The sequence below is a fragment of the Lycorma delicatula genome, chromosome 8 (assembly GCF_047948215.1).
Source record: "Lycorma delicatula isolate Av1 chromosome 8, ASM4794821v1, whole genome shotgun sequence".
In the NCBI taxonomy this organism is placed as follows: domain Eukaryota; kingdom Metazoa; phylum Arthropoda; class Insecta; order Hemiptera; family Fulgoridae; genus Lycorma; species Lycorma delicatula.
This window is the reverse complement of record NC_134462.1, coordinates 10,714,645-10,740,178: the sequence shown is the minus strand read 5'-3', so window position 1 is coordinate 10,740,178 and position 25,534 is coordinate 10,714,645. Positions and strand designations below refer to the sequence as shown.

Below are 25,534 nucleotides of genomic sequence, written 5' to 3'. Positions count from 1 at the left end.
AGTTAAAAAATCTGAACAAAAAACTAAGAAAACTCAGCAGACATGTTTTATTACTTTTTTTTTTTTTTTAATAAAAACATAATACCTCTGAAAAATAAAAGTTAGCGATTTTCTATTCCATTTTTAGTAAATACAAGAGAATGAAAAAAGAAACCTCATTAGGAAAAAATTCCTGTAATATACAATAACATATAAAGTAGTTAGTTGTAATAACTATAACTGACAGAGAATTAGTACACTCCAAGAATAAATAACCAATAAGAGAAGTATATTAAACATTTTTTTTATAAGAATGAACAGTCTTTTTCAGTAAATTTATATTGCACTAATAAATAATTCATATTAATCAGTATTTATCTGATTTCTAAACAAATAGTTGATACTAGATTCAACTGAATTTGTAAAACCCAAATGATTACCCACATCTCTCTTAAGAAATATATTTCTAAGAATTTCCCGTGTTGTTGAAATTAAACTGATCAAAGTATGCTCAACACATATAATAAAATAAGATGATCTATTATTTTACCTGTTCTGAATGTGCTTCCAAATCCTAAGATTTGTCATTAGTTAGTAAAATATCAAGAAAATGTTTATTATAAATAAAACCTCAGTGAATTAACATATCAAAAGTGGAATGATCTTAAATTTAAACTTATATTGATAATTAAATATTGCAAGTTATGCCAATTTATTATTTTTAAATACACCATTTTAATAGTAATGAGTTTATTAATGTTAAACTAATTATAAAATCAATACAGTTCTTATAAAATAAAAATAAAATATACAATTATGACCATATATATATATGTTCACTGGATGGGTCAAATAGCTTTATAAAGTAAAAAATAAAACCATTTAATCCTACATGTTATTAACAATAAATAATCATTATTTTTCAAAACACAATTAAGTATTACAGTTTTATATTTCTAAAAATCACTCTAACCATTGTACTTTTCAATTAAAAATTGCCTGTATTATATACCGATATATATTATAACATATCCCAGTTCTACCCAATCACATAATTTATTAATAAATATTGATTTTCTAAACAAACTCACTTTAATTCCTACAAAGATTGGACATACTGCTACAAAGTGAAATAAATCATCTATTTAGAGGGCCCAAGACTCGCATGGAATAATTGTTTTTAACAGCAATAACATCTGCGTTTTGAGAACTACAGGAGAATGAATGTTAACTGACAAAATGGAATCTTGGAAATGCTGTGTGGTGGTTACTTGCAAAAAATCTTAACTAATACACATTGTTTTACATGACTAACAATTATAATTCAGATACTAAAACTCAGAAAATATACAGAAACTTGAAAATATATTTCAAAGATAATTGTTTAGAATTGTCAGAATAATGAAAGGTTTGTGCGAGTTGTAATGAAGTTAAGGGGAGAGTTTAAAATTATTTTCAAACAAGTGGAATCCATCCTTTCCGCTACACCTACCTCAACATAAAAATCTTAAACGGCAATAGTTACATTTAATTGCATTAATTGATAACCCCAAAAAAATAATGAACTCTGGTGAAAAGGAAATTAAAATCTGCCCAACCATTTGCTTGGAAACTAGAAAACAATTAGCGGTAGAATGTTGAAATTTTGGATTTACAACTGTTGTAACATCTAGTTGTTCACTTCTCCTTTTGATTGCAAACAACTAAATCAAACGTGCCAAAAAAAGGCCAAAATCCTAAACATTTGGATTTTGACCTTTTTCTAAAAAAAAAACCTCATTGAGAGCTTTTCAACGATACATAATGGTACTTGTTTTCATCGGTTCCAGAGTTATAGCCAAATAAAGTTTTAATTAATAAAATATTTGGAACTTACAAGCGAAAGGCACATCGGTTCGAATCCGACTTCATGTTCATATATTTATTTTTTCCTAATTTAAATATATTGATTTATTAATAATTATTAACCTCAGATTGTAGAAGATTTACAAAAAATAACAGTTGAATAATAACAATAAAAAACAATAATATGAAAAAATCAGAAGTTATTAGTGGAATAAAATTTTGTATACTTTCCGGTTTTAATTCAAACATTTTTGTGGAGATTAATAATTAATTATTAATAAATCAATACAAGGCTATATTTTAAATGAAATTTTTATATAATAAAGAGATAATTCAGTTTTCATTGTTTAGATTTCAAATTCTAAATAGATTGTAGTCGCAAACATGAATAAAACTAGAATTGATAATAAAAATGGGCTTAATTCAAAAGAAATAATGAATAAGCTTTAGTTTTTTATCAAATTATTTTATTTACGGGTCTCTAAATAAAGTAGACACTAGTTTTTTTTGGCAGCCAAAGTGACAACACTGCAAAGTTACATAAACATATGATTATATGAACAGCTGATTTATATTAGGTATTAATATTTTTAGCCTATTGTTCTCACATGAGACGTAAACAAACTTTTCGTGAAATGAGTTCTTGTGCGTTACAAAAATGAGTGATACTATAATTATGAGCAACGTTGTGCAATTAGGTTTTGTGTTAAACTCGGTGAGACTGCTGCTGAAACTTTTTCAAAATTAAAACGGGCGTATGGAAATGTACAGTTTTTGCAAGTAACCACCACACAGCATTTCCAAGATTCCATTTTGTCAGTTAACATTCATTCTCCTGTAGTTCTCAAAACGCAGATGTTATTGCTGTTAAAAACAATTATTCCATGCGAGTCTTGGGCCCTCTAAATAGATGATTTATTTCACTTTGTAGCAGTATGTCCAATCTTTGTAGGAATTAAAGTGAGTTTGTTTAGAAAATCAATATTTATTAATAAATTATGTGATTGGGTAGAACTGGGATATGTTATAATATATATCGGTATATAATACAGGCAATTTTTAATTGAAAAGTACAATGGTTAGAGTGATTTTTAGAAATATAAAACTGTAATACTTAATTGTGTTTTGAAAAATAATGATTATTTATTGTTAATAACATGTAGGATTAAATGGTTTTATTTTTTACTTTATAAAGCTATTTGACCCATCCAGTGAACATATATTCATATGAACATTCAATGAACATATATATATGGTCATAATTGTATATTTTATTTTTATTTTATAAGAACTGTATTGATTTTATAATTAGTTTAACATTAATAAACTCATTACTATTAAAATGGTGTATTTAAAAATAATAAATTGGCATAACTTGCAATATTTATGTTATAGTAATTCCTTCTTCGTACTAAAGTCTTCCTTTGTCATTGTTATCCTTAGTTTTATTTCCATTGCTTTCTCCAGTCTTCCTTGGTAAATAAAAATCAGATGGGTGGATAAAGTGACAAATGAAGAGGTATTGCGACAAATAGATGAAGAAAGAAGCATTTGGGAAAATATAGTTAAAAGAAGAGACAGACTTATAGGCCACATACTAAGGCATTCTGGAATAGTCGCTTTAATATTGGAAGGACAGGTAGAAGGAAAAAATTGTGTAAGCAGGCCACGTTTGGAATATGTAAAACAAATTGTTAGGGATGTAGGATGTAGAGGGTATACTGAAATGAAACGACTACCACTAGATAGGGAATCTTGGAGAGGGGCATCAAACCAGTAAAATGACTGAAGACAAAAAAAAACTTTCATTACTGTTGTTCGTCTCATGTGTAATTTTTTAATTAATCTTCTGTCCTATTCTATTTTTCTTCTTTAACAATCTTCATCCCATTTTCTCCCATTTTAATAAGAAATGCCTTTTCTAAATCTATGAAACACAGACTCATTCCTCTTCTTCTATCTAATATCTCCAACCATCCTTTGTAGGCTGATGCTATTTTTGTATTTCTTCCTTTTCCTGAAGCCAAACACACTTTCATTCTCTTTCATTATTCTCAATAACCTATGGTTTAGGATGCTTAGCAATATTTTAGTGGCATGGGCTATTAAATTTATTGTTCTGTGTTCTGTAAATTTTCTGGTACCAGTTTTCTTCAGAATCTGTATCATTACTGTTTTTTTAGGCCATTCATTAGTGCTATATATCCTACACAAAGTTCAACTATTTCTTCCTCCTTTAAGTATTCATCAAATTCTATGGGAATTTAATCTACTCCAGAAATATTTTATTCTTCATTTCTTTAAATGTTTTCTCTATTTTAGATTTTAATATAGATATTCCTTTAGCCTCTTCAGCTATCTGATATTCCTATTCCGTGTTTATTTACTTAGGTTTCTCTCTTGTCATATTCAGATCCTCCACATAATCTTTACATATTTCTCCTCATATAGAATTTTGTCATCCTTATTCAAAATTTCTCTCATTTTACCATTCTGTTTCTGTTTATCCCATGTAATGCTCTTCGTGTCCTTATACTTCATATTGTACTGCCCTTTCTTTTCAAGATCCTCAGTGTCATTGCATTCTTCCTTCAAACACTTTTATTTAGCTTTTTGTGTTTCCCTCCGTTACTCATTGTTTAATTTGTAATACGCGACTTTTATTTTTTCCTTTCTTATTCTTATTTCCACGTATTTCTTGCATTTTCTATAGCATTTCTGTTGTTATCCACGGTTTCTTGGTTCTATCCTCTGCTTTTTTTATTACAGTATTTTTTATTCTCTTCCAAGTAAGGAATGCCTTACAGCATTCCTAAAGTATTCATCTACTGAGATATGGTCTATCTGATAGTGTGCTTTGTCTTCAGTACCTGAGCATCTCCTTTTATGGTTTTTGAACTAAAGCGTTTTTGATAATATTTTTAGTAACTATATTTTATCATTTATACCTTATTTATTTCTTGTACTGAAGTCCTCATTTTGTATAATTTTTTTTTTCTTCCTTATAGTAGTAATTATTGTACAGTGTACTATTTAAGGGGAAGTATGCTAATAGAGTCAAATTTTGCAGTTGTGATTTTTTCAGATGTTGACTCCCTTTAACCGAAGAACTAAATTTTAGTACTGAAAAATTCATAAGAATATATTTATATTGGCTTGTTTTTTGCTTGATAACTCTAAACTGGATGGACCAATTTTGATGAGATATTCCACAATGATTTCTGTTTGTGGGACATTAATGCTTTATAATTTTAGTCAAGGAGGCAGAGAGATATGGACTTCATTGATCCTATTTCTCAAAATTTTAGTCTATCAGTAGAATAATTTTTTTTACATAATTCTGCATCATTTAGGAGGCTTATACAATTTTAGTTTATATTGTATCGATTCAGATCCTAAATTAAAAGAATGAGGGCAAAATTTTATTTTATTTTATGCATCGTAAAAAAATTCCTTATTTATTTATTAAAACAGCTGACATATTTAAAAAATTATCATTTCACGTATATTATCACTTTCTAAATCTAAGCGAGGTGTAATTTTCAGCCACAAAAAATTGTGGACGTGGGTAGATCCTCTCATTTGGAATTCAATTCTTGTATAAAAGTCATTTACAAATTGAACTCGACAAAAATTGAATCGTTCAAGAGTCTCATTGAACAACCATTGCTTTTTATTGAAAATATTTTAGTGTACGTTACATTTTTAACAAGTGTGTATTTGTTCATACTGTCCAGGTACATTACTTTGTCCAAATTTAATATCTTATCAAAACTGCTGTAGTACAAACACTGCATAAATTTGGGGCGGTATATTTTAGCTGATGAAAAGGTTAAGAATAATATGGATTTTCTTAATTGAATGTTGAAAAAAGAATATATTTCTTCTGTTCACATTATGCTGGACTGCTCGTTGTGCTCTCTGTTAAAGCCATTGTTGGCAAGGAATGGAGAGGGTGGTATAGCGACCTGACACGCTACGAGGCGGGATCTTCTCCCCTTGTAGGGGGGGGGGGGGGGGTTGAGATGCTCGTTGTGCTGGATTTGTAGCACATTATAAACTTTATTATTATTATTACTAATTTTTCAAGATATTTCTTATTCACAATGTCATATTTTAATTTTCGTTATTAGTTATGTAATAATTTTTTTATTAACTAATTTTCCTTCTGAGTAGTAATATATCTCATAACCTGAGTTTCTCAGGCTTTGATGAGAAAGTTTTCCAATATTTCATTAAGTTTTTTCAAATATGTTAGCCGTGTTCAAAATATAAACAAACAAAAACATAAAAATGATTGTATAATTTAATATAAAAAGTTACAACTTTTTTGATCATATTTAAAGTACATGTCTACCCAAGTTAAAGAACATTATCGATAGCACCAACTGATGGCAGGGCGAGAGCAGCAGGACTAATCACTGACGATGGCCAGAAAATTGGTTGAAAACATTATAGGAGTTTTGTAGGCAGTTTAAGAAATTGTTTTTGTTGTTTTGACAGTTTTACTTAGTTCTTATTACTAAATATCATGGATATAATGTATCAAAAAATTTGATTTACTTGTTTCTTAATAACATGTTAAAAAAAAATATTTATATAATATTAAAGTGCTTTCAGGCATAAGCCGAACATCAGTAATGTTTAAATTTTTCATTTTTTATGCAATAGATATCATGATACGTTAAAATTTATAGATAAAAAAAAATTATTTTTTTTAATTTAAAACATGATACTAAAATTCCTTTAACTCTTTTTGAGCACAGTACTTTAACTGCTGACTCCTTAACTCTTTTTTTTGAGCACAGTACTTTAACTCCTGACTCCTTAACTCCTTTTTGAGTATAGTACTGTATTAACATAAAGATAATATTAGAATTTCCTTTAATATACTAACGTTTTAAATTTTTAAATGAAAATTTTGTTTAACGTATCATGTTATCTATTATGTAAATCTAAAATAATAAAATTTAAAAAGAAAACATTACTGAAGATGAAGATGGGCTTATGCCTGAAAGCGCTGTAATGAAAAAAAAGTAAGGTAAGAATGTTCTTTGATTCTGTACTTTGTGGAGTGGCTGAATAAGTTTTATATTATATAATTAGCTAGATTTTACATACAGTGGAGATATGGACTATAAAAAATTTCATTTAAACAAATTAAAATATATATATATTTATAAATAATCTGCCTGTCAGAATACCAAATTTACAAGTAAAAGATAAACTAGGTCATTATAATTTCTTTCTCATTGTAGACACATAAAGCAAAGTCTAATCGATTATAATTACTTTTCCTTAGTTATAATGCTTGTGTGTGTGTGTGTGTGTGTGTGTGTGTGTGCAGTTTCTTGATTCATTGTTATTCTTTTTGTTTTGTAAATATAATTATAGATTGGGCAAAAAGAGGCCTTTAGTGCCTCTTTTTTCTAAAAGAACTAAAATTCTTTCGTTTATAAAAACAGTTTTATAATTTTTTACATCATAATCTTAAAAATGTTTTTCATTATATAAAACTTTACAATTTGATTTTAAATTACTTAAAGGGACTAATATAAAGAGAATTCATTTTTTAATCATTAGGGATCCACGATTATATTTTCAAAAAAAAATTGTTTTCTGGCAAATACGATTTATTTTAAGAAAAATCATGTGGATTTAGTTAATAAAATGCATGTAACCTCCTTTTTTTAATTCAAAAAGATTAATTATAATCAAAAAAAGGTATGCGCATCTCTTTAGTAATACTGAAGATTTATTTCTACTGAAGTAGTAGTTGTCTGGTGTGTGTATGTATACTACATGTGTATTGTTTAATTAAAAAATTTTCCTTTTTTGCACCCGTTTTTAATAAATTTGTTTTTTCAGACGAGTAGTTTGTTATCATGTGACTAAAGTGGTTGTAATTTGTACATTGTAGTTTTTTGCTTTATTCCTCTAAATAAACACCATGTTACTGGCAGACAGGATGCTTTTTTATTTTATATCGCTGACAGTTATAGAAAAGTGTAAAAATTATGTTTAAGTAAAAATTCTCAACTTGCTATAGACTCAAAAAAGTAAGTCAAATTGTGTGGGATAGCGGTTAAAACGTTTCAACTGAATTAAATAAAAAGTATTTGCGAGAAAGTTAGGGAATGCTATAACAGAATTTTTTTATCTGTTGTATGAAGTTAAAGATCGTTATAGTAATTTATAGAAAATTGTATATTTTATCACTAATATTTTCATTATTATTGCTAATAATAATAATAATAATAATAAATTATGTTAATAATATATTATGAATGTTTGGTTAAAATCTTCAGTTCTTGAAGATCTTAATCAAAATTACTGTAAAGGAGAAGCCACTGATTTAACCAGTGACCCTAGTATAAAGATGTAGTTTTGTGAAAAGTAGTCTCGCTTGTTTTGTATTGAATTTAACAAATTGTACTGTACAATAAAACCGAGCTAACAAAATGGAATCAAGAGTTCCATCCTAGTAAAGGCAATTACTTTTACACGGATTTGAATGCTAGATAGTCGATACCGATGTTTTTTGGTGGCTGGGTTTTAATTAACCACACATCTCAAAACCGTTGACCTGAGGATGTACAAGACTACAGGAAGATGATGTATATGAATTTAAATGAATCGTACATTCATTTCATACATATCATCCTCCGAAGTAATACCTTACAGTGATTCCAGAGGCTAAACAGAAAAAAAATCAGTACAGTTGAAGTTAGAAGCATTACTAAGACAGTTGTATCATGAGTAGGTGTAGAGCGTGTTTGTTTCCTGCGGAAGGGTGCACAATAACCGAGATCATCTCGGTCTGTGTGAGTGACTAGTGTTTTATCGATTGTTTTACAACTCATTTTCTGTAAAACAAAATGGCACCAACCATTAGAAATTCAGAATTATCACTTAAGCAGTTAAATAGAAAATTTTGTTCTGTATACTGCAGCCGTCCCTAAAATTTAATGAGATCACTTTTTACTTTTCAAATTATAAAGGTTTCTTTCTTGGCTACCATATATATATGTTTTCTGCATATTAGTAAGGAAACTTCCTGCTAAATATTAAACAAAAAATTTAAAAAAAACATTCAGTTATAATTGTTCTACAAAATGGTAAAATGCTTAAAAAAGTAAAAACTGGATCTCACTTTGGTAGCCCGATTAAACTCTTACAAAAAATTAATTATGGTATTTACCATGTACAAAGTTATTAAAAAATATGCAGTTTTTACACATATACATACTAAAATATTTAAATTACAGACAGTCTAAATTAAAAAAAGAAAAGAAGCTAAATGTTTATCAGAGATAATAAATACACTATTTAGGCACTAACTGAAAGGATTTTCCTTAAAACCGGTACCGTAAATTATTATATTATCCGTAACCGGTTTGGGAAGCAGATGCGTCATATTCTTAAAAGATTTACGGTTTCATATTATGTTTTCTGTTTTAAAAATGAATAATTTCTATAAATTATCGTTATAAAATTTGAATTACAATCTGTTAGAGTGTTGTGTACATCTATCGATCAGATTTACATTTCACATTTGAGCTATGTAAATGCTTTTCGTTTCACATAACATTTTGAAATTCTAGCGTTTGACTTAATGCATTTGAATAGGTACCCTCCACCTTAAAACTTAATAAAACTGTTGTTAAATGAACGAATGAATTTTCTGAAATATGAATAACAAATGCGCTTTGTAATCGTCTCAAAAATTCTATATATTTAAATTAAACTTTGAAAAAATAAAAATGAAACTGTTTCTTATAAAATTTGTTATACGTAACAGTTTAATTTAAACAATTTAATTATTTAAAATAATAAATAATTTAATTTATTAAATAAATATTCAATCGTTTTAATTATATTAAAATCTTTTTTTTTGTCTTTTATATTAAACCTATTTTATATTTTTGTTTTCTGGATAATTATTTTATTTTTATTTAACTAGGTGTGAATTTATTAAGAATCTGTATGTACCATTATTATACTTTCCTCTCTTTATCCGCGATACTGTTCAATCTCTCTTTTATTTTATTTGTTATACAATATTGGTTATCGGCAGTGTATTGTATCGGTTCAATCGAAAAAGAACCTGTAGATTTTTCACCAAGAATAATATACATAATTATGATACGTTATAATTCTGGACCTGGTAAAAGCTAAGTTCAAAGTGCTGATAGAATCGGATTGTGTAATAAATATTATTGTAAAGTACGGTAAAAAATATATTTATAAAAGAGTGTAGCGGTTTATATTTATTAAAAAGAAAGAATAATCGGTTGTCTCTATGTTACGTGTATTATAGTAAAATAGTTTTTATCGACGATTAATGGAAATGCAATTTTATCTTTTACTTTTTTATAATCGTGTACATAATTCGCGATAAAGTGATACTGTATAATGATTTTTATGTCGTAGTTAATTCGCTCGGTAGTTATTAGGAAAAAGTATAGAAAGAATCCGATCTGACCTTGATAGTTCATCTGGTACTAGCGTGACGTAGAACGTGGATTAATCGTCGTCTAGTCTACGTAATGTGTACTCGAAAAATAAAATACTGTAATATTCTTGAAAATCAAAAAAAAGAGAAGAGAGGATTTAAACGTTTTCAGTATTCTAACGCGTACTAAATGCCGGTGGTGATTCTTGACGAAGGATATAATAATATAATGCGCTCTAATATTTCATCGCATTAACATCAGTTGTTATACGTTAAAAAAATAATATTTACAAAGTTTTATATGTTACGAAGACTTTAAAAAGAAGTTTATATTTATAAGATACTTAAAAAAAGGGAAAAAGCCCGCTGTTTGATCCAAATCAATTTTTTTCTTTTACGGTGTGAAATCATACCGTTTACAAAATCGATTGATTTTTATTATTAAGATATATGTTCTGCTTTTGACGCGTATTTCAACCGAACGATTAAATAGACGAAATGGTAAATAAAAAAGTGGCGGAAATCGGGTCCGAAATCTAGTAAACCGGCTACCCACTACCGACCGTCATAGTAGACTTATCATTGTAAGTTTTCTCCGCATTATTTTAATGGAAAATATTTTAAACGAAAAAATTCTTTTTCCGGAAAGACTATTAGGAAATGTTTTCGTTTTTATTTTCCCGGCTGAGCTCATTTCTGCTGTATTATTAAAACGAAAGGAAAGTATATAGTTCGGTCTAAAATTTCGATGTCGGATTTTTTGCGAACGTCGATGTTTCACGACCCCGTGAACCCAAAAGACAAACCCACCGGGTTGGTCTGTCGGTTAACTCCTCATCGCAAACAGCGATGTGGAAGTCGAGAGTTCCAACGTTCAAATCCTAGGAAAGGCAGAGTTACTTTTATACGGATTTCAATACTAGATCGTGGATACCGGTGTTCTTTGGAAGTCGGGTCTCGATTAACCGCACATCTCAGGAACGGTCGGACTGAGACTGTACAAGACTACACGTCATTTATACTCGTACATATCATCCTCTGATGTGATACCTTACAGTGGTTCCGGAGGCTTAAGAAGGCGTCCAAAAGACAAAAAAAAACAAACATTTCCGGAAGTTTTATGTACGTGTCTGTCGGTCTGTCTTTTTGATTAATAATACCGGAATGGCTCGATATAAATTTTTAGAAAATGACTTAAAAAACTTCTATATATGGGCTTTGACTGCATTAAATTTCGGACAAAATTAAAAAAAGGGAAGGGTAGTTTTTACTATCTTTACTTCCTTGTACGAAGTATTGTAATCTCAAATAATGTCGATTTTCAGATTTAAACGAAAATATCCATTTTGACCAACCCTGAATCCATTTTGACTATTTTCGGCGTGGCGACTACGTACATATGTATCTCGCGTAACTCAAAAACGATTAGCCGTAGAATGTTGAAATTTTGGATTTAGGATTGTTGTAACCTCTAGTTGTGCATCTCCCTTTTTGATTGCAATCGACCGATCCAAATGCGTCCAAAAAAGCCCAAAATATTCTTTTACTTAACTGCATTTATAAGCTCTCATCTAGATCTTTTCAACGATATATCATAAGTGGTACTTTTAATCGGTTCTACAGTTATAGCCAAATAAAATTTGAATTAATGATATATTTGGATCGTAGAAGGGGAAGGCACATCGGTTCGAATCAGACTTTATCTCCTTTCCTTTTTTAAACTATTTTTTTTGTTAATTTAAATATATTAATGTATTAATAATTATCGACCTCTGATTGTAAAAAAATTACGATAAATAATAATTCAATAATAAATTAGGAAAAAAATATCCTAAGTTGTTAATGAAATAAAATTTATTAACTTTTCATTTAAAAAAAAAAAAGTATATATGTATTTAATAGGCGTACAAGTAAGTCATATGATGTCCATACCAGATTTTTAATTTTTGATTTTATGTACAGGAGTCGTAGAAAATATAACTTATTTAAAATTCTAAAGTTATTAAGTAAATCGGATTTAAGAATGGCGGATATTCAACACTATTTTTAAACGGTTTTGCCTTCGTATTTCGAAAACCCCGTCGACCAAAAAAGTTGAAATTTAGTACAAATGACTTTTAGACCTCAACGGATTAGGGAGCATCACGGCACCCGTATTTTTAAAAATACATTCTTACCCCCTCGGGCAATAGCTACGTATACAAGATTGCTAATACAAGATACTAATACAAGATAGCTACGTATACAAGACACCCACCCAACACCTATTATAAAACAAATAAGCTTGATAACTTTACTTTGAAAATTAAAAAATGGCAGACAACAATTTTTTAATCGTTAATAGTTGCGTAAATATTAGTTTAATATATAATTTATCATTATTGCTTGGTATTACTTCGTTATAATGGAAAAATCTATGCATCCAAGTCATTACATCACCTTTAAAATATTTTCGTGAAAAAATGTTTAATTATTTTAAAAACGAAGAGTAAAAAAAATTTTTCTTTATTCCAAACAGCGTTAGCTCACGCTCGATAGCCTCTTTACGTTGTGTCCTTTATTCATTTTCTTACTTTTACTAATATGCAGGTTTCTACCTCTGTGTTTTTAGCGAACGTTTTTCCCACCATATAATAGCGTTTTTTGTTGGCCCATCAGTATTTTAAATTTAAAAAAGTAAAATAAAATGGTTAAATTGAACATTAAACGGTCACGAACTCTTTTTTTCCGTAGGACCTTTCAAAACTAAGTAGCAACACTCTTTATAGAGGAGTTACCGGTAGTACTGTTGACATTCGCAAAGATTTTTACCCGGAGGTTATGTATACCTTTGTTAGTCAATTATGTTGAAGAAGAATTCAGTACACTAAAACACGATTAGGGCGTGATTAACGGTAATTCCTCCGCCCTTATAGACATCACCTATTAATAATGCAGAACAATATGTTAAAAAACCTAGAAAATTCATAACATTGTCGTGTATCTACAGACATTTTCAAGAAAACACTTTCTGTTCCGATGCCAAAACTATCGTGCAAAATAGGTAAACGGATCAAATAATAACAAGCCAGGAGTACACAAATTAAATTACCGCCACGATTACATTAAAAAATACATTGGACAAACGGGATGTGTATACACTCGTCGATACGAGTACTGTTTTCAGTCACACCGTCAAATTGTGTGAATCATCTCGCGGAAACAAGAGAGTACATACAAGTATATAAATCATAGCATGTTAATTTTTCATATCGCACGTAAAAAAAAACTAGATCTAAACGTATTTGAATGCGTGCAATTTATCTATTAACGTACGAAATACGATTGATAAATTGAAATGTTTTCCGATTTCTTACTTAAGGGTTTCCTTACCTTTTCGAGACGGGTTTCGTCGATAATCAGTCGGTAAAGAAATGTTCTTTAGAGAAAAGTTCTTCCAGGGTTTTGAAAGCGAATCGTTTAGTATTAAATAATTTTAAAGTGTTGTCGCGTTTCGTCAATCTGTTCAACAAAAGTAAAATAAAAAAAGGTTTATGCTTAAACAAATAATAATAAAGTTGACCTTATTAAATATTAATACTTATTTAGCTTTTCTTTAAATTTTAACTCTTTGAAATCGGCGTCAAATGAAGGATTTTTTAAGTTATTCATTGTAGTAAAACTAATTTTTTTTTCCTGTATTATGTACAACTGATACTTAGTTGCTTTCTCTGGCGGTAATGATGTTCGTTATAATATGTACAACCGGTCCTTATGGTATGTCAACTTATAGAGCTGTGTTGATGCGTGTAACTTTTTATATTCGACCGGATGAAGAAGGCAAACGGGAAACTGCTCATTCTTATGTTACTTAGTAAGACTGGAGCGTAGGATGTTCGTTATTTTTGAAAATTGCTGGTTTTTTAAGCGGCTTTATGCTTCCTTCTTAAAGTCAAAATTTAAATAAAATATAATGTATTTTTTATTGTGATTTTTTTTAACGGTTTTTTTTATTATAATTTTTTTAGCCTCTCTCCGTTATTCGACATATATATTTTTACAAACACAGGATGATATTAGAGGGTGAAAACGGCTTCGTATTTCAAAACTGAGGGATTCTAGAAGGCAGAAACAAATGTTGATCTAAATTTTTACAAAACTATTACAAAAATTGAAAATTAAAATGGTGTGTTTTGAATGAAATCTTTGTCGGTCATCTCGGATCCGCCATATTTATCAAGCTGTTTTTTTCTTTTAAATAAGAAGAGTGACATACGGTAAATGACTTTTATAATATTTTACGAGAAAAACGATGGTGAAAACTGTCTCTTGATAAACGCTTTCTTTTTTAAGTAACAAGCAATCAAATTTGCAAACACGAAAATATCGCGGTGATAATAAAAGGAGCTAAAACGCCTCGAAGTGACTTTTTTTATTTCGTATTACTTTCAGAATTACAACCGGTAATAAACTTTAAATAGTTAATGTTGGAATTAATGGCCTTGAACACTATTAATAACGGTCTTCACGATAATAAAATATGTAATATCTATACCCGATAATTTGTAACATTATACAAATTAAGTTCGATTGATATTATTTTATTTAATCCTCAGAATTTTTAATTTTAAAATTTAGTTAAATATTTTCGGACCTAAATTACTTAATACAATAAATTTTGGAAAACAATTAAAACGATTTAAAAAATATGTGACAAATTCAGATTAGTAAATCGGCTGTTACTTTACAACAAAGCGAGTTATTAAATTCTCATTTTGACTTCTTACTTCAAAATACAAGCACTGTATTCGATCGTCTCAAATTAATTACGTATTGGAAAATTAAGTTGTAACGTGTTGAAATATTTGTTCTCTAATGCAGATTATTATCTTCGTTTATTCGTTTAGTTTTATTAAATAATAATAGCGGATCCTTTAAGTGAAATTGTTGTTGACGTACGGGTACGCAATAGAGAACAACGGCCCTTACAAGAGGTGTATGATTTATTTAATAACTTCAAAACAGACAACCAATAAGTAATTCGACTTTGACCGAGACGCATTATGATTTAAAGAAACCGGAGGAGACCAAAAACTCCCACTTATGACGCAAAGTCATTAGGTGTTTTGCATACATTTATTGCAGGTGACACGTTTAAACATTTTTTTTTTGTAATGGCTCGATTTAACAGATATCTCGGGTACGGATCCCGTAAATAAAATTTAGAAATTAAAGTTTCTTCGCTCTTTTTCTCGTTGTCATCCGCAGATTGGTTTGCGACGAGTTTCTAGAGCCTTTTCTCTTGAGCTGTTTTATTGTTCTTAGTTTGAGGAATTTATATCATCCGTGATCTTTCTTATGTTCGTCAGTCTATCCTTTTCTCTTTGTGGTTTTCTTTCAATCATCTCTTCAATAAAGAAATAAATATTGTAACGCGCGAGTCAAACCCGCTACCTCCCTCAAAGGTATTTTTCTGACCGCGGCCACCCACAAAGGGGTTTTTGTGGCCCGCGGAGTCGGTTACAACCTAACTTCTTAAGTAAATCATATCGATTAATTAATTATATTTTTAGAGCGACACTAAAAGATGTTGCGAAAAAATCCAAAAACGTTTCCGTAATTACTTAAAAATAGTGTGTATTGAGATACGCCTTTTTCGCTTAGATGTCAGTTTAGGCCTGTAAATGAACATAAATATTTTTATATTCGATTAAAATATTGTACTTAATCGCGCTCCCCAGGCCATTACAGATTAGAAATATTGGCCCGAAGATGAAAAAAGGTTTATGACCCCGTGTAATAACTTCGAATAACGTAATCTAAACGTCAACATTTTTGTTAACTTATTTGTTTATAGATCGGTGAATAAAATTAACACAAAAATGATAATTTTTTTGAATAATCGACCTAAAATGGTTGTATAGCAGAAATTCTTTTATTACAACTTTTTCAATGACAATCCCTGATGGTAGTTTCGTACAAGAAAATAAAATGGTTTTGTTAAGTACTTAAAATGTACTTAAACAGTTTTGACGTTAAGCATTTAAATGCTTAATTCATATTTTTAATTTTATCTCAAAAGATCGTATTACAAATTGAAATCGGAAACAAAATTTTGGAAATAAGATATTTTTAACTTACCTCAAAAATGAGGTTTTCAATTCATATTACAACATATTTTAATTTTTATAATAACGAGAAACGACTTCTCTTCCGGATCTGTACATCTATCTTAGTACAGTTATCTTTTTTGTTTTTCTGTTTAGCCTCCGAAATCATTGTAAGGTATTCCTTCACAAAATGAATGAGGACGACATGTATGAGTGTAAGTGAAGTGTAGTCTTGTACAGTCTCAGGTCAACCGTTCCTGAAATGTGCGGTTAATTGAGCCCCGACCACCAAAGAACATCGGTATCCACGATCTAGTATTCAAATCCATATAAAAGTGACTAACGTTTCTTAGATTTGAACCTTACAACTTTCGACTTCGAAATTAACTGATTTGGGATGACGACGAGTTCACCACTACATCAACCCGGTGGGTCGTAGTTCAGATATCTAGATTTATATATTGTACATAAGAATGTGGGATGGAATTTTTTTAAACGTTTATTTCGTTTTCTTTCTTCTGCGGTTTCAAAATTGACAAAAAAGCTGCATACGCTTCGCAAATTGAATTTGAATCTACACGTGGTTGTTTAAGTGCTATATTAAATTTTTCATAAAAATTTCTTTTATAGGAACCGAGTGATACCTTTATATTTTTCTAATCATTAACGCTTTTAAATATACTGAACATTTAAAAAACCTTATCTTTAATATTACGTAAAGAGGAAGAGGGTTTTTGTTTGTTGGGGATAAACAAAAAAACTACTCGATCAATCGCAACCAAATTTTTACCTGTGTTTCATGGCATAACTGAAAAGATTTTTAGATATATTTCACGTCGAAAAATCTCGAAGCACCAACCGATCGATTGCTTTCAAATTTTCAGATACATTCGTATTATACCACGGAAGGTTTGAAGCCACAGAACGAGACCGTAGCTCCCTTGAAGGTTAAAATATTAAAAATATTCATTATTTCTTCAGTCCCCTCCCACCGCCAAGTGGGCGAACTTGTAAATTAAAGATATTCATTAAAGAAAAAAAGAGCTTAATACTTTTACTTCATTATTTCATTTCTGCCTCCATACCAAAGAAATAAGGAGTTTTTCGTCAAAGGTGTGTGTGTACTTAAGTTGCCGTAGTTACTATTATTCTATCTTTTGTAATCGAGTTTCTTTTTCAAGTTTCTATAAAGCCTCAATACTATAATTATTATTTATCAGTATTATTTTCACACGACCATGAGGATAACGAACAGTGCGGGGATCCAGGGGGCGGAGTCCTCTGGGTCGATGGGAATGGCGACCGAAGCGAGCTGTGCGTCCATGGGGTACGTCCCTTGGTCTCGAGGAGCCCATGAGTCGGGCTCCGGGATTCACCTGCGTTGATCTGACCGAGTCCCGAGGGTCCAGGTTCTGGCTAGACGGGCCGTCTAGTTAAATAATAAAAAAGCTTATTAAATATCTAAAAAATAGCATATCCGAAACCGTACAAATAGATAACGTTAGATAAATGTATAACCGAAACAAAAAAAAAGTAGCATAAATAAGATCTTAAAATAAAAGTAAAAAAATTGATGTGGACACCATATGACTTCCTTATACGCCTGTTAAATTACATATACACATTATTTAAAACGAAAAGTACATGTTTTTATTTCATTAATAACTTCTGAGATATTTTTTATTATTATTGAACTACTATTTATTGTAAAAATATTTTTACAATCGGAGGTTAATAATTATTAATAAATCTAAATATTTAAATTTAAAAAAAGGAGATGAAGTCGGATTTGAACCGATGTGCCTTCCCCTTGTAAGATGCAAATATTTCATTGATTAAAATTTTATTTGGCTATAACTGGAACAAATAAAAACAAGTACCGCTTATGATATAGAGTTGAAAAGCTCTCGATGAGGGCTTATTACTGCAGTTAAGAAAATTGGATTTTGGGCTTTTTGTACAATTCTGGTTCAGTCGATTGCAATGAAAAGGGAAGGTGCACAACTAGATGTTACAACAGTCAGTTTGGCTGCCGGTCGAATCCTTTGATCAGATGACGTTTTATCATCAAAATTGTCTGTATTTAGATACAATTGCAAAAAAAAATCTATTTTTTTTATTTTAAATATTTATTATTATTTTACTTTTATTTTTTATATAAAATACGAATATATCTACGAAACGATTTTTTTTTTTTTTTGCTGAATTTGTTTATGTACAATCGGTTTTCTTACTGATATTATAATAAAAAGTCTTACGACAAGACTATCCCTCGAAATAGGATCATCCAATTGATAATCCTCAATGAGTATAAAAAACAGTTAATATGAATAAATACAAGAAAACAATACAGTAATTTATAGTACAGTCAATTTGTATTTTTATTTGAAAATCCTTACCCACCGATTGAAGTTTTTTCCATATGTTAGGGGTGATAAGGGAAGCTTAACTCCAGATATTTAACATCCTCCTCCCATAGATTTTTGAAAAACTCAAAAGTTTTTGAAATGCGTTTTTCTCGTTGAAAAAGTTTTCAAACAAAAAATGTAGAGGACATCCCTCTACAATTAATGTCCTTGAAGTTATGCCGTATAATTTGAAATTGAAATACTAGGTGGTGAAGTAGTAAAAAACGTGTTTTTTCAGTTTTTTCACCGGAAAAAATTGGTTTTCGTCTGTATTGCATTTGGAAAAGTTGTTAATCTAAAAAAAAACACAACTTTTATTTAAACAATTTTCTTGTACGACTTACCGTTTTGGAGCTGTAGCTTGTGAAAGTGTGAAAATGTTGTGAATTGGGCGCGTGTTCGAAACCGGTCTACTCGTTTACAACGATTTTAGTTTACAACTAAAAACCTTGTAAACGAAGTTGTTTATCTAGAGCTACTAAAGAGCTCTAGATGAAGAGCTTTTAGTTTATATAAGATCTTAGTTTAGGATAAAAAGAATAATAAATATTACGAGTATTATTATAACAAATATTTATTTTTTTTTTACCCTAAATTTTCTTGAGTTTTTAATGATAAGGACATTGCATATCTGAACGGTATCAGATTAAATATTAATATGTTTAATCGATACTAAGCAGTGATTATAAAAATATCTCTTCAAACCGTTAATGTTTTAATAAAATTTTTCATGTTAATTGTACCGGGAACACATACAAATTGGATTATCAGATGAACTTGCTCTATAAAACATCTCTATCCGTCAATCCGGTAAAGGGTAAAACTTAACGTACGTAAAAAAAATCTAATTGAGAATATCCTTCTTTTACTGAAATCGTTTAAAAATTAAAAACCAGTAAATAAAAAATGGTGATGACGTATTCACAATGCAAAGTATGTTTGCAAAGTGCCTATAATGATAATCATTAATGCAAGCGTGCCGTACGAAGAACGGTAGAACACGAGGTTGGAAACGATTCGAAATCGAGAGTTCTAAGGTACAAATCCCAGTAAAAGCAGTTAACTTTTACACGGATTTGCACACTAGATCGTGGATACCGGTGTTCTTTGGTGGTTGGGTTTCAATTAACAACACACGTTAGGAACGGTCGACCCGAGACTGTACAAGACTACACTTCATTTATATTCGTACATATCATCTTCATTCATCCTCCGAAGTAATAACTTACAGTGGTTTCCGAGACTAAACAGAAAAAGAAAGGACACGAGCCTTGGCGAGTGCCGTAAACTTGCAAGGTTGCATTAACGGTCTTTGTAGAGAGTTACTGCATTTTTTCTACGGGTGAGAATATATTGGGACTATTGATTTAAATCGGTGCTAGAATACATTGTTTACGGAATATTTTTTTTATAATTTTTCAAAAAACAATGCATTTCTGTGGCAGTAGGTTTATAGTTCTGTCTTTTCTTTAATATCGATAGGTGTGAATGAAGACATTTTCTTCCTCAGAATCTGTCGTATTACAGTGTAATATAGAAACTTAGTTATCTACCGGTGTACTTTCAAATTAACCTCTGCTTGCTAATTATTAAATCGGATTAAAATCAAAGTAAAAACAGCTTATAGATTAGATTAATCAATACTTCTTTGGTCAGTGTTTCAAAAAAGTAGGCTTTGATAGGTTGAACTGCGTGTCATAATAATGAAAATCTATTTCATAATGATCCTCATTATGATACAGGTTCCAGCCGCGTAATTCAAACGCTATAATACAGCTGTAGATAAAATAATTTACCATTTATTCTAATAATTTGGAAATCTTGTGCTTTTTTTTATCTAAGTGTAATTATCGATAATGTAATAAATTTTATTATTTTTATAATGTTAAAAATTTATTGTTAAATAATAATTGAAATAATTTTTTGTATTTTCTTTTGTTTTAGGTTTCTGAATGAACGTGAAATACAGAAAAATGGATTGATTTTAAATATTTAAAAAATTTTTGTTATATAAGTAACATCGAGATGAGTAAAATTAATAAAATAAAATTATCCAGTTTATCAGTTTTAAGTGATAATAATTTACCATCGACGTCGCGTATCGTTGATGAAAATGAAACTGAAGGTAATGGCAGTGAAGATGACTGCGATGATGACGATGGTGATAGCGGTAGTGTAAATAGTCGGGATAAAAATGAAACTCTGGATTCTAGTGATGAACTCTTTAAGGACAGAAAAATTTCGCGTAAAAAACTATTAAAAACTGACGAAACAGTTTTATTTAAAAGTAAAAATAGTAGTAGTTGTAAACCAAAGTTTTTTTTTATAAAAAGGAAAAAAATTGCGATAGTGTCGATAGGCAGTTAGTTACATATAATAATGATAACGATAATGATGACGGTAATGAAGAAGCTTCCGTTGTCGATAGTAACGCTCAAGTGTTTTCACAGGAAGATACATTTAATTTAGATCATTTACTTAATTCTAACAAGTGTCCTTTGTGCCTAAAAATTGACGATAAAATTGTTTCTCATATTAAAAGCTGTTATGTTAAAAAAAAATTATCTCCCCAACAGTTGTTCGATGTGCTTAAATTACAGTGGAAACAAGATAAAGAAAGAGAAGCGATCGGCTTACCTATCGTACCGGAAAAGGTCGCACCTAAGAAGAAATCTTCAAAGAGAAAGGTTTTTTTATTTTTATAATTTTTTTTTTAATAATATATATAAGTTATGATTAAAACACAAAGATGTTCTCGTTTTAAAAAAAAGGAACATTTATTTATTTCAATTAATATTTTAAAAATAATTGCATTTACCCGATTAATATTGTACAATTATTCATCCGGCGTATATGCTAATAATGTAATTAATTACCTAAAATAGGACGTTAAAAATTTAACGAACAAGTACATTAAAAAATATATCCGTACATGGAGAGATCTTAAGTAATACTAAATTATTATTATTACAATTAAAATAAAGAGACAAAGGCTGCAGCTGCATTACATTCTTTTACACGGTGGGTTTTCCTGGAATCTAGCGATAAAAAAAAAAACAAAAAAAAAAAAACGGAATCTAGCGATAGGCAACACACGTGGCTTATGGAATGTAATGCATCTTCTATTCTCAGTGATATAACTTTTATATGTCTTTTAGATTTAATATTGTGAAAAATAATGAAATGATGTCTCTTTATTATTTTTAAGAATTAAACAGCAATCGTTAAATTCTAGTTTGTACTGGATCGAATATAAGGAAAAATAGCATATGATACCTTAAAAATAGTTAGGTCTAAAAATAATTTAACATTTGTTAAAAAAGCTGACAACACAGTTGTAGGACTTTCTCGTCACTCGGTTAAAGCCGCGTTCCCAAGTGACAGAACGTATCTACGATTTAGAAGACAAAATTAAACACGATTTATTATTTGAGGAAGTTATAGCCGAGTTAGAACACTTTATCTCTAAATAGTGTATCCAATACGATATGCTTATTAATTCTGTTCTTTTTGCAAGTTAAAAGTTCTTTTATATCCAATTATTATGTCCCCTAATCGATTAAACGATATTCTAAAATCGATAGTTTATAAAATATACAAAAGAATTACAATTGCCAGTTGTAATTCGATTTTCCTGTCTTTTTTTATTCAGGGCTTACACACATACACATACAACTTAATTAAAAATATTTGTCATTTTATTTAAATTCGCGCGAGTGCGGCGGTACTAGCGCCGACGGCGACGGTCGGCACTAAACTATTTCACTAATTTCACAGCTTAGATAGAACAAATTTCGTTTGTACGGTCGGCACACTGGTGTAGCCGAGCGACTTATCTCACCATGTACCGAGTCGAACCGGGCGATCGATTTCGAGGCCCAGCCAGACCGAGTTACTTTTTTACGCTTTAAATATTATTCATTATTTAATTTTATCGCTCACATGTGACGTCACATTATAGCAGTAGTTTAGGAACATTTTTTGCTGTGGGTGCGATTTTGCCAAAGTTTTTTTCCCAAATATTGTTATTTTTTAATCGTTAACAGATGTGCCAAAGAAAAATGTGACCTTAATTATGCGAAATCTTGAGATAATGAGGGTGACCTTGTTCTACAACCTCACCCCCTTGACATTTTAAGTAGAAAATTTAAAGGCATCATTACTCCACTCATAGAAGTAATTGCCTAAGTTTGCCAAAATCGGTCCAGTAGTTCTGTAGATATAAGGTGATCTAGAGACCGTACGCGTACATACGAACATTAACATCCGGAAAATTTCCATTCGGTTTTTTGAGTTCCTTAGGTATCAGATCGTCAAGATCCGGTGAAAACCGCATATGCTGAAATTGGAGCGATTGCAATACTTTACCTTCTAGAGATCTGCTATAGTGCTATCTAGACGGAAAAATAAAAATTAAGAACTTATAAAAGTGTTTTCTTGCAATTGCAGTAGTAAATTAATTCTAGTGCAGGAAGTTTTCAATTTCTTTCTAAATTGTGGCTTCATCGCTTAACCGCATCCGTTTTCTGTGTTCTCATATTTATGTGGGGTTATCTAAACACAATATAGTGTTTAGTAGAAATTTTACTAAGATTACTTATCTTTTTACTCTACCGGCTCTGTAGTTATTTTTTTTTTGTCTTCAGTCATTTGACTGGTTTGATGCAGCTCTCCAAGATTCCCTATCTAGTGCTAGTCGTTTCATTTCAGTATACCCTCTACATCCTACATCCCCAACAATTTGTTTTACATACTCCAAACGTGGCCTGCCTACACAATTTTTCCCTTCTACCTGTCCTTCCAATATTAAAGCGACTATTCCAGGATGCTTTAGTATGTGGCCTATAAGTCTGTCCCTTCTTTTAACTATATTTTTCCAAATGCTTCTTTCTTCATCTATTTGCCGCAATACCTCTTCATTTGTCACTTTATCCACCCATCTGATTTTTAACATTCTCCTATAGCACCACATTTCAAAAGCTTCTAATCTTTTCTTCTCAGATACTCCGATTGTCCAAGTTTCACTTCCATATAAAGCGACACTCCAAACATACACTTTCAAAAATCTTTTCCTGGCATTTAAATTAATTTTTGATGTAAACAAATTATATTTCTTACTGAAGGCTCGTTTAGCTTGTGCTATTCGGCATTTTATATCGCTCCTGCTTCGTCCATCTTTAGTAATTCTACTTCCCAAATAACAAAATTCTTCTACCTCCATAATCTTTTCTCCTCCTATTTTCACATTCAGTGGTCCATCTTTGTTATTTCTACTACATTTCATTACTTTTGTTTTGTTCTTGTTTATTTTCATGCGATAGTTTTTGCGTAGGACTTCATCTATGCCGTTCATTGTTTCTTCTAAATCCTTTTTACTCTCGGCTAGAATTACTATATCATCAGCAAATCGGAGCATCTTTATCTTTTCACCTTGTACTGTTACTCCGAATCTAAATTGTTCTTTAACATCATTAACTGCTAGTTCCATGTAAAGATTAAAAAGTAACGGCGATAGGGAAGATCCTTGTCGGACTCCCTTTCTTATTAGGGCTTCTTTCTTATGTTCTTCAATTGTTATTGTTGCTGTTTGGTTCCTGTACATGTTAGCAATTGTTCTTCTATCTCTGTATTTGAACCCTAATTTTTTTAAAATGCTGAACATTTTATTCCAGTCTACGTTATCGAAAGCCTTAGGTCTATAAACGCCAAGTATGTTGGTTTGTTTTTCTTTAATCTTCCTTCCACTATTAATCTGAGGCCTAAAATTGCTTCCCTTGTCCCTATACTTTTCCTGAAACCAAATTGGTCTTCTCCTAACACTTCTTCCACTCTCCTCTCAATTCTTCTGTATAAAATTCTAGTTAAGATTTTTGATGCATGACTAGTTAAACTAATTGTTCTGTATTCTTCACATTTATCTGCCCCTGCTTTCTTTGGTATCATAACTATAACACTTTTTTTGAAGTCTGATGGAAATTCCCCATTTTCATAAATATTCCAATCATTCCAATCTCCAACGAAGGGTTGGAGCAAATAACCTTTTTTTTCTAGTTTTTGTTGTTTCAACAAAAATAAAGAAAATGGACTAAAGCCACTTCTTTTACTAATTAGGTGAGTCCATTACATTAAAATGTCGCTTTGGTTATGTACGAGGGTCACTCAGTAATTAAACAGACAAATAGGTGTATAACAAAAATGGTTTATTAAATAAATACAATTTTTTTGTCTACTTTTCCACGTAATCCCCAACAATTTCTTTCTCTAGATCTTTTTACGAGTCGTATCCTCTCAGCGAAGGATTCTTTCCCTTGATCTCGAAGCCAGTTACTTTTTTCTTGATTTCTCCGATGAAAGAAGCTTTGCTTCTTTCCAAATAGATAAAAATAGGAAGGGGCAATGTCACGGCTGTAAGGAGGATGAGGTAGTAGCTCCCTACCCGCTTTGCCAATAGCTTCCAGCGTCAGTTGTGCCGAATGAGGTCGAGCGTTGCCTTTCCTCTGCCATCCCGGATATTTCCTCTTCGACTTTGTTCTCAATCGTGGCTGAGTAGTATAGGCTGTTGATAGTGTATTGCTCCTCCAGATAATCACAGAAAATCGGACCGCGGGCATACCCAAAAGATAGTTAACATGACCTTATCAGTCGACGGTTGCGATTTGAATTTCTTAAGGACAAGGAATTCAAGATGTTTACACTGTATCCTTTGACGCTTGGATCCCGGCTCTAAATGATGTATTCAAGTTTCATTACAGATTAAA

At 30.4% G+C, this 25,534-nt stretch overlaps 2 protein-coding genes across 4 annotated transcripts in view; one reads left to right on the top strand and one right to left on the bottom strand.

Annotated features, from left to right (window-relative positions):
- Positions 1 to 1,980, bottom strand: part of LOC142329606 (2-(3-amino-3-carboxypropyl)histidine synthase subunit 2-like) — a 50,239-nt gene extending 48,259 nt beyond the window's left edge. The window contains exon 1 of the mRNA XM_075374325.1: positions 1,856 to 1,980. Coding sequence (XP_075230440.1) covers positions 1,856 to 1,896 — 41 coding nt within the window. The 5' untranslated portion in view covers positions 1,897 to 1,980. The remainder of the gene's footprint in view (positions 1 to 1,855) is intronic.
- Positions 1,981 to 2,414: 434 nt separating this feature from the next.
- The window catches only part of LOC142328963 (uncharacterized), a 70,766-nt gene continuing 47,646 nt past the window's right edge, over positions 2,415 to 25,534 (top strand). For all 3 annotated transcript variants that reach the window (XR_012757389.1, XM_075373179.1, XM_075373178.1), the window contains exons 1-2: positions 2,415 to 2,784; positions 20,721 to 21,463. The gene's annotated coding sequence lies outside the window, so the exon portion shown is untranslated. The remainder of the gene's footprint in view (positions 2,785 to 20,720; positions 21,464 to 25,534) is intronic.